General features: G+C 36.6%; 3 protein-coding genes across 3 annotated transcripts in view; 2 read left to right on the forward strand and 1 right to left on the reverse strand.

The window, feature by feature from the left end:
- LOC134654241 (stress-activated protein kinase JNK) overlaps positions 1-3,090 on the forward strand; it is a 173,893-nt gene extending 170,803 nt beyond the window's left edge. Inside the window, exon 13 of the mRNA XM_063509711.1 lies at positions 584-3,090. The gene's annotated coding sequence lies outside the window, so the exon portion shown is untranslated. The remainder of the gene's footprint in view (positions 1-583) is intronic.
- A 1,177-nt stretch (positions 3,091-4,267) lies between these two features.
- Positions 4,268-7,238, forward strand: LOC134653858 (transcription initiation factor TFIID subunit 9). Its single transcript, XM_063509222.1, has 3 exons — positions 4,268-4,734; positions 6,425-6,647; positions 7,103-7,238. Exons 1-3 carry the CDS (start codon positions 4,367-4,369, stop codon positions 7,229-7,231), a joined length of 720 nt encoding a protein of 239 aa, XP_063365292.1. The 5' UTR covers positions 4,268-4,366; the 3' UTR covers positions 7,232-7,238.
- Positions 7,239-8,063: 825 nt separating this feature from the next.
- LOC134654245 (small ribosomal subunit protein eS26) lies at positions 8,064-10,463 on the reverse strand. The gene is made up of 3 exons (XM_063509713.1): positions 10,351-10,463; positions 9,973-10,150; positions 8,064-8,263 (listed from the first exon to the last, which is right to left on the reverse strand). Exons 1-3 carry the CDS (start codon positions 10,351-10,353, stop codon positions 8,097-8,099), a joined length of 348 nt encoding a protein of 115 aa, XP_063365783.1. The 5' UTR covers positions 10,354-10,463; the 3' UTR covers positions 8,064-8,096.
- Positions 10,464-10,569: the final 106 nt, after the last annotated feature.

A 10,569-nucleotide genomic window follows, 5' to 3' on the forward strand; every position in this document is an offset into this window, starting at 1 on the left:
CTAACCTTGATGATTCTGCCAATTGATGCCAAAGTTAAATAATACACGGCCAGTGTATTATTTTGAAGTTCGACTTTATACGATTTTCAATAGAATATCCGACCGACCTACAAAGAATCACAAACTAACAAAACCTGAAAACTGGTATCAAATATGTACAGTTTGCAATTTTATTACACGACTGCCCAAACAAAAAGAGTGTATTGTTTTTACAATTTCCCGCGCACGACGTCGTAAAATTAAAAACTTCGTAACTGGCAGTTACAGTAATGACAGTTATGCGTAAAGGTTGTCAGCGCTTGAAAATAAAAACTACTATTTCAGTATAGGTGAACCAGGATCTATTGAGGGTGCGCCATGTTGCGGAATTTCACTGGAACTAATTTTTTCATACTACACTGAATTGTCACCCTATACATGAGAATAACAGCGCCCTCTTGACAATTATCATATATTACTGGTCAGGCTATAGTTTTCGTTACATCTAAAATTATTTTCTTTTATATAAAATGTAATTAGCCGCCAGGTACTGTAATAAGACGCCAAAATGAACGTTCTTATACATGTTATTATTATTCTACAGGTTTCAACCTAATTGACCGCCGATGCATCCACGAGTATAGTGCAAGGACAATTTTCTACAGGCGACGCGACCTTGAACGATTGTCGCCCCGGCGGGAAAGTCATGTGATCGAATATAACCTGTTACATACAATAACTAACTGCGTACATGTATATATTTATTGTGGGAATGTTACACGTGCAATACTCGACGGAATGAAATAAGTGCAAAGTAATTAAATCGATTTGACTCGTTCATGCTCCTGTGTACAGAGCATGAATGTATCAGAGACGTCATCAAAGATTAAGGCAGCGTAACAAATAATAATCTGTAGATTAGTTGAGTAAGTTTGTAACCTATTAAGTACCTACCCGTTTGTTTGTTTTGAACCGGTTGTCATCTTGCTATTCCTTGTAGTTTCTTCCTGTAATAATCTTATGATAATACTAGCGTAGGTAAGTATTTTAATTTACAGACATTGTAAATGCTTTTTAATGTTAAGCTCAACAATTTTACATTGGTTCCTTCCTACCCGCCCGACCCTGATTCGAAATTGAGCGTTAATTTGCATCAAGGAGTGCCTTTTGCGGAATGCTAAATGAAAGTTGGTGATTTACAGCTTGTGGACTGACTTTGATATGTTGGATATTTTTGTATGGGAATACATAAAATAATTGACGACAGATGTGATTTTCTAATAATATAAAATCATGCAATATTTTTGTCTATGAATTTTCATTTTATATTTTATTTTTAATATACTTAACATATTGGACTATGATAATATTGATAATGGAATATAAATAACAATTTAATCTGAAAGTTGAGCTTGATCTGTGTTGTCGTGTTTGTTTTGTATGATTTTACACGTTTTAAATATTTTCATGTTGCTTACGCAAACTCATCAAGTCATCACTATTGCAAATGAATTTCTCTATTTTCAAAATATAATATTTCAACCACTTCGTATAACAAGTTTTTTGTAATTCCGCGCTATCCCTGACTATACTTCGCCAGCGGAATTTTTCTAATAATTTGCAATAGTGAATGTAGACATATATATGTGATTTCGAACGTGTATGATTTGTTCTTAGCCATAAACAGCGTCAGATGGTTACTTGGGATTTTGTGATGTTCATAGTTTTTCGTAATTAGTCCCTAGTTAAGTTGTTGATAATATTGTATTGACTGTATTGAATATTGAAAGTAGTTCAATAAGTACATTTCTACCTAAGTAGTATTTTATAGGTCACCTCACACGTTGCGGCCGAGGACTGAAACAAATACGTAAATAATCAAGCGAGCGTTTTAAAATATGCCAGCTGTATGTATCAAGCGTTACCATAGTCAAACATGTTTTTTTTTTTAATTCAGTGTGGCTTAACGTGTGAGGGCGTCGTAGGGTATTGTTTGAAACCTCACTAGGTGATATAATATAATTTAAGGATAATAAAGAATGACGATAGTCTTATCGGGTGGTTTCAGCGAATAGCACAATTTATTAGCTATAGAATAAAGCTGGGCGGAACAGAGTCGAGACGTAACGTCAGTTTGTATAACCATTAATGATACAAAAGCAATAATACATTCTAATTACTTTCGTAATCTTCGAGCGGTCGTAAGTCAGTTACATTAATTAATTTCGGCAATTAAAACATATCACGAGCGACACAATAGATTGTTGACGACTAATGACGACGTAGTGATTGCTCCGGCTTCGTTCAATGTTACTTTACTTTGGTTCCATGGAATTATAGGTTACACAAAACTACAAGACTGTAAATTAACGCGCGTGGGGCAGGAACATGTAATTAAAGTGTTAAATAAGGTCAATTGTGTTACCTATAATAGAACAAATAGGGCTAAGATATTGTCAATACCTTCAACCCTCCTGGCTTAACTCTTATACTTTCAACACGAAAAACCTATTTAACAAGATTTCGCGGGAAAGTTTATAATATAATTGTAATAATTATAGTTGGGTAGGTTTTTAGCGTTGCAAGTATAAGAAACACTGAGTATCGTAGATAAGATGACGAGGTACGTAAATAATATGTATTGACAATATGTAATGCAGGTTACCAATTCACGATTATCGTAAAGCGAAAAATATTGAAACTATGTGAAAGTATACAATTACAAAAAGTATTTAATATTAAGAGTAAACCTGTAAATAAATAAATAAATCTATAGTCTAAATGGAACGAAAGTGAAGAACATCTATTTAAAGGACATTACGTTTGTCACTATTATAGTTATAAAGTTCACAACTGTACGTCCAAATTGTCCATTTATATGTTAAAATGTACCTAATACAAATTACAATAATGTAATCATTTAGAATGTATTTTAGTACACTTGGTAAACAAGGTTTAAGGTAGTCGCATGTTGAGACGCGAGCCGCGTGTGGCTTGTAGCGGTATACATACTTGAGTTAACACTTCGATGACTATCTAAAACAACTTATTTTTACTGTACACGTAAGTTATTTCATATTTTAACTGAATAAAATCAAAATGGTTATTATACATTATGTGTTTGATTTTTGTCATATATTCCAGGCCACATTTATTACGTACGTATTTTATAAAGTATATTATATATGCCTATTTTAGTAAAATAGGTAATAGCAGTTTGAGAAATTGAATGAAACATAAAGTATCAGCTGGTGTCACACTCTTAGATAAGATCCGGAATGAGTACATTAGGGGAAGTTTCGGAGTCGCACCAATAATCGATAAAGCCAAAGAAAAACGCCTTAGATGGTACGGCCACGTCCAAAGACGCGAAGAAGACCACCCGGTAAAGCTGGCCTTGAACCTTGGCCTGGCCGCGTGACTGGGTTACCTGCCTGTAACCCAGTCACGCGGCAGTGGAAGACCACCCTCCACTTGGCTGACGACGGTCGAGAGAGACCTCAAAGAAGCTCAAATCGACACCAACGCCGCACGGAATCGTGCTCAGTGGAGGATGCGGACGAGGAGGGCCGACCCCAAGTAAATATGGGACTACCGGTCTAGGGGAAAGAAGAAGAGAATGAAACATAAAGTATGTCTGATTTTGAAATTTATTAAAAATTTTAAAGCAGGGGGGATTCGAGACAATTTAGGTAGTCTATTTTTTTATTCGGAAGACTGAAATGACATTTCATAAATGAATATCATGTGTCATTTCATACTATGAAATGTCATTTTAGTCAACCGAATAAAAAAATAGACTTTAGATAGGTTGAGATCAAATCACAAGTACTCTTCTATGAATAGAAGAATAGTTTTTGGTAATAGTTATTTGCTTTTTTATACTATTTTGGTAATAGTTATATGCATTTCTTACCTGTTTTGAATTTGAAATTTCAATATTAATTGAGTAGGTATCGAAACACCATTGAGGGGCAATTTTCTTGACGGTTTTTACGCAGTCGAGATTTTTTTTGATTTTTAGTAGTCACAGTTTAACTACTAAAATAGTAGAAATTTGAAAGTAGGCAACACTTTCATCATAACATTGTAACCTATTTTAGATCAGTATTAATACGTTGATACGTATAGATTGAGATTACTAAAAAGGCGATTTTACCACAGACTTGAACGATCCTGCTCTAGAAAGTGACATTGACATGTGTCAAAACAGATTATGTTTGCTTGGTGGCTGGTGCTTGTGCAGAATGCAGATTGTAGCAAAATTATAATTTCCTAGATTTTGATATTCATTCAACCATATTCATTAAATTTCGGTCCAATTACAGAACCGATTATTATTCAATAGTTTCTATACTAATTAAAGTAATAATTAAGAACCAGCAGAATGTCGGAAAAAGACAAATCGAAATCCAGCAACCAAACCAAACACATACCAAAAGACGCTCAAGTGATCATGTCGATCATGAAAGAAGTCGGCGTCACGGACTACGAGCCCAGAGTCGTGAACCAGCTTCTAGAGTTCACGTATCGATACGTGACCTCGATACTGGACGACGCGCGCGTTTTCGCGAACCACGCGAAGAAGAAGTCGATAGATATAGAAGATGTGCGGTTGGCTGTGCAGCTACAGTTGGACAAGTCGTTCACGAGTCCGCCGCCGCGGGAGGTGTTGCTGGAGATCGCGAGAGTGAAGAACGTTAATCCTCTGCCTTTGATAAAGCCGCATTGTGGGCTGCGCTTGCCTCCTGATCGGTGAGTTGTTTATGATGAAAGTAAAATCACAACATAAGAATATCAACTTATAATGCACTAAACCTGCAATGTAGTTAGTAATAATTCTGCAATGCAATGCAATGTATTTAAAGCCAAATTTTGTTGTAAACTTTTATGGAGTCATGCCTCTGATACATTGATATAGTATAAATAACTGGATACCCAATCAGCCGCCAAAAATGGCCCCACAAAAGTGATGTCAAAACAGATCATGCATTACTTTTTCGTTTAGTCTTGTTTGAAACGCTCAAATGTGAAGTTGTCAACAATTACGAAATGTGCCGTTAAAATATGTAAAAATAACAATGATAAAACAAGGAAAAAGGATGGAATGTATTTCTTTCGGTTAGTTCTTTGGATAGCATTACATAATTTATGTAATCTGGTGGTAATTTTATGGTTTTGAATAAATTAATTTGTTAGTACCAAAGAAGGGATGTTAAGGAACAAAAATCTAATGAGTCGATGTGAGGTCAATATTTTTTTATATTTTTATATGGAATTCATAAGAAATAATATTATGTTTAAATTCAAGATTTCCAAGAAAACCTATGCGACGTGCAAAGTGGACTGCTATTTAATTATAGCAAGAGATAGGGGTGATGCAGTTTTAAACAAGGCAAAACGGCACTTGTGTGTTCGGCCCATTTCCCTGTTTCCGACATATACACCACCAATAAGGGCTTATATCGACTAACTGTAAATGCTAAACCTGTCGGAACACAGTGACAACCACAGGATTTTTTTTATAAAGTATAGGTAGACTTTATAAAAAAAATCCAATCAGTATCTAAATGTCCCCGTGCACCCGCGCTATGAGTAAATGTAGATCTTAAATACACAGTTATTTAATAAGTAGAATTTATTTCAAGGAAATTAGTATTTAAAGACGTATACTTACGAATTAAAAATTTAATTTGTTTGAATTTGAACCACGAATTAATTTTATTTGAGCTCCCGATTAAATTAAATTTGTTTTATTTATTACTTCAATTGGTTTTCCTGTACAGTAATACATATTAAAGTGTACCAAAGTGACTCCATTCGTTCATTATTCTCGTTTGACGTTGTTTGACGTAAATACGTTACGTTTAGTGCCATCGGACTAAATTTTTTAACAGTGTTGGTACTTATGTTTGCAAATTTGACACTTAATGCTTACGACATTAAGCTCTTTTCTGTACGAAACATTTATCTTGACTCAAAATTTACGTAAGCGTTTTTATCATCAATGCAAATGGTGCGAAACGTCATTGGGATCCACATTTCTTGACGTTTTTGTTCTGCTTTGTGTGTCTATTTCTTTTATATTAAGTCAGTGCTCTGATATTAATATTTAAAAACAAGGAATGAGTTGTCCACATATTAACTTAACACTGTTAAGTAATACATGCAAAAAAGCGTGTATGCAGTATTTACAGACTTTTGCAAATAAATAAAGAGTAGACATTTAATTTATGAATGATAATGAAACAAAAAATAGAACAGTCAACAACTGATGTTGGTCATGCAAATATAAGCAGTGATTTACCAATATCATGATTGAATACGCCAATTCCTGTTGCTTACACCAATTTAATGTGACCTACTAAATAAGGCTCTTGTGTTAAATCATTCAAATAATCATTAGTAAATGCATTTCAATAAAACTATAGTTAAATGTTTCCAGTTACTGCCTATCCGCCTGCAACTACCGTCTCCGGCCAGCATTCAAAAAAGTGGCCTCAAAGCCGGCCGTTGTCCCCACTCCCACCGTCAAGACTGTCACCTCTTCCAAGAGCGCGAACCAGAATGTGGTGGTGAAGCGGCCGAGCGGGGCTATAGTCAATGTGTCATCGGCCAAGCCCAATGTTGTGCCTAAGCCTGTGCTCAAGTTTACTTCAGGCAGTAAGGTAAGAATAAAAAAAAAATGCTTCAGCTACATCTGTTTGATTATAATGGTGAAGCCAAATCCAGATTAAACTTTCGTGAGACATATTTTAAACTCTTTAGATGACAATGTTTGTTGTGTTTGTTAAAGAAAACAAGTGCAGTGATATACACGCATCAGCTTTCAGCTGCTAGTGTATTAAACAATATAATAATAATAATGGTTTCACTCACTTGAATTTTTAGTCGCTACTGGTGACATGTTTCGGGCCCTTCCTCAGGCTCGTTTGTGAAACATCGGGAAGCCTTTTTAAATTTGGTTTATGGATTTGTGTTTCCATCCAAAGACTACCATTGTCTAAAACGCCATTTAAGTTGACGTTTTACCCATGTTCCACGTAACAGTAGAACCTCGATTATCTGAACTGAAAATTTAGAGTAAGTAGACAGCATTGTTTCTGATTTCGATGTTCTCCAGGTGGTCGCCAAGCCGGCCGTGCGCGTGACCGCGGGCCCGTCCACGCAGGGCCCCGTCAAGATGGAGCTCGACCCCATGGACTCCGGGCCCATGAAGAGGAAACGCGACGATGGCGATTACGACTTGTAGATCTCTCAACTCTGATGATGTGTATTTGTGGTAACTCTTTTGCTAAGTAGGAAATAAGTATTAATATTTCGTTGATTAAGAATTTAGTTTTTTCTACTGTATTAAACATCTAATTTTATTAAATATGTGTTGTTTGACATTTTAATCTCTCAATACCTGAACCCCACCCCTCATGACTGATCCAGTTATACTAAATTCATGGCGAAAATCGAAACTCAGATATCTGCCTCTTTTTCGCTCGAATATGACGAGTGATAAGTTAGATAACAAAAATTTTTGACTATTGTTTGCGGTAGACCCTTAGATTGTGAAAGTGGAGCCTCCTACGCAGCATCGCGTAATATTCTCTATTGGAATAGTCCGTTCAGTCCAATGTCTAATCTAACTTTGCACAACAAAGTGAACGGAACAACATGGGAACAACGTTGTTTTACTAGAAATTTGACATGGACCATGAATGCTGACTTTGCCATGTATACAGGTAGGTCCGACTCTAAATAGGTAGGGTATTGCACAACAAATTTGCCCACAACCACACCTCGGCAATCAAACGTATGAAACAAACGCGTTCCTACGCACACAGCCTAAGCTCGTGTAGGTGAACGCGTATCATGCTTGTGTGAGTGAGATAAGACATTGTAGGGTAACTGTGATTTTTTTTTGGTGTATTTGTAGGAGTTTAGAGAGTTCTCTATCGTATCCATGGATTGACGCCGGGAGGTAACCAAGAGCGCGTGGGCGGCACTTTTAACGGGAGGCAGGGAGCGTCCATACTGTATGCTAGTACTCCTTATTATACTGTGCCACAACTAGGATAAAAAAAATACCACACATTTTTACATTTTTTTAATTAAAAGTAAACTTCCTACTTCCGCTGCGCGTTCTGCGGGCGGGACATGTCGCGCGGGAAGTTGCTCTTAGGAGGCGTGCGGATGCGACGGTCCTTCTTGGACCTGTTGCGTACCACCTTGCTGTGGATCGCGCACGACACGCAGTAGTGGAGCTTGGCGTACAGCTTGGGCAGCTGGAATGCTGGAAAAGGAAAATGTTTCATGAGTACTTGATGAGTTCTTCTTCTATCCATCCTGTTACCTCCTGCTGAGTACTTAGAGTTGGACCGAGAAAAGCTTGGAGGATATAATCAAACGGAGACGCCATGTCTGTAATTTTCTGTACAAAACAGTCTGCCGATTTTTGCGGGGGAGGGGAACGTCAAATGTATGCGTAACGTAAAAATAGCCATGTCAGATAAACGTCAGTCCATACATTGTGTATGACCGTTGGCCGCCTATTTTCGACAGAGGGGAAAGCCTGTCAATGGCTACTCCGTTTAGTTGTATCCTCGAAGGAGAAAAGTATGCAATGATTTTGATGAAGTGTTATTACTACGTCATAAATGTCATAGAAATGTGACGTTTAAAATAACACTTGCACTGCGTGTGATATCAAAATCGTTGCAGACTTTTCTTGGTCTAACTCTAGTAGTAAAAATCAACATGATTTCAGTCTTGCTAGGCTTTGTAAAACATTGTGACGCCAGTCGAAGCATATCAAAATTGGTTAAGTATGGAATAAAAGAACTGCAGAGAAGAGCATTCTTTTTCATCCAAACAAAGTTGATAGCTGGTTTTATCCACTCAATTTGTTATTTCCCCAAAATTAAAAACAATCAATATTAACTAAATTTTCAAAGACTCACAATGTTGAAAAAAAAAAAATTGTAAATCTATGTTCGGCTGTTCTCTAGCAATAGCATTTTGAAAGAATGTTCAATAATTATTCAAAATCCTTTTTTTAAACTAAGTTTTGGAGCTGAGCTTAAGGATTTTCATTGTGTACAGCGCACAGAGTACTGACTCTGTGCGCACAGAGTTCTGTGACTGCACAGAGTTACATATCTGATCAATGATATAATTGTTTTTTTTTACGCAATTTTGAGATAAGACTTTATATATAGGGTCAAATGCTACAAATTTTTTTTTAATATAATGTCAGCTTTAACACATTCATTGCCAGCGCGAGCTAACGAGCGTAGCCGATAACACGGGAAAAACGGTATGTAGCAAAAAGCGACTACGAACAGTGAACTCCCCTAGCGAGTCGCTGGCACTGAATGTGTTAATGATATATTAGCAGCAGCATATGTTTTTAAGGAAAGATATTAACATTATTACAAATCTATAACACATTAAATTCCAACGACAGGCTTCTACACAAATAGAATGTTGGTCAAGATTTTAGGTTGGCCAGGCTTAGATAGGAGGTCATCATTGTAGAGCCCAATTAAATAGTAATATAAAATGTCATGGGTCTCGGAGACACCCGGTTACCTAGTCTTAAAAGAGGAATTTTTAAGTCTACCGTTCTTTAATTCTCCCTCAATTGCTCAAAGGTTAACTGGAAGAGATCCCTGAAAGGGATAAGTTCGCCTTTGTACAAAATAATGTGTTTTTTGTTTCTTTTTGTACAATAAAGTGTTTTACTACTACTACTACTTTTATTATTTATCAGCAGCACACAGCCAGGCGTGTTCCGTTTATAAATTAAAACATCGTGTGACTGAAAACGCCTCAGAAGTCCAGATTTAATTTAAAACATGGCAAATAACAACCCTTGCCGTGCAATGTTCTGTGGATTGTTACATCGCCTCGTACAATAATATACCGGCCTTTTAACATCACTCCAATTAGTGTAAGGGCCGTTAGATGATGCAAAATAGTAGTGAAATGAGCTCAACTTACAGTTGTATACTGAGGCTTCGTTAATATCTCTGACGGCAGCCGCTTCCACGATATTCCTGATCACGAACTTTTTGATAGCCTTATCCTTAGGCACACAGCGCGCGCAGTTGGTGCATCGCACAGCCTTCACGTGGCCGCGGCCGTGCTTGGCTCGTCCTCCATTACGGCGTTTGCGCGTCTGTAAAAATTGAACAAGAAATACCAAGTTGAAGCCACATGTTCCATCGATGCGATAGGTGACGCGTGCATGACATTTCTCACTCAAATCCTTGAGATAACTTGTAAACCGTGTTTATCGATCACTCTCTTTAAGTTTTAGATATAATTAAGTAAATTGCACTTATAGAAAACTAATTTTTGCAATAAATTTTTACGCACCATGATTATAACCTCTGTTTCGGTAAACGAAGAACGACGAAAAAGAAAGAGGTTATAGACAAGAACCACTTCCGACCATTGACAACCATTCAAAATGTTGCCATGTTAATTATATTATTTGCTTGAATTTTCACTGCCGTGCATGTATAATATAAAATTATTTAAATAAATCGATTAAATTGGTGATTTAAATCATTTCGTAAAATCTTTTTTACTAAT

The sequence above is a fragment of the Cydia amplana genome, chromosome 14 (assembly GCF_948474715.1).
Source record: "Cydia amplana chromosome 14, ilCydAmpl1.1, whole genome shotgun sequence".
Taxonomy (NCBI): Eukaryota; Metazoa; Arthropoda; class Insecta; order Lepidoptera; family Tortricidae; genus Cydia; species Cydia amplana.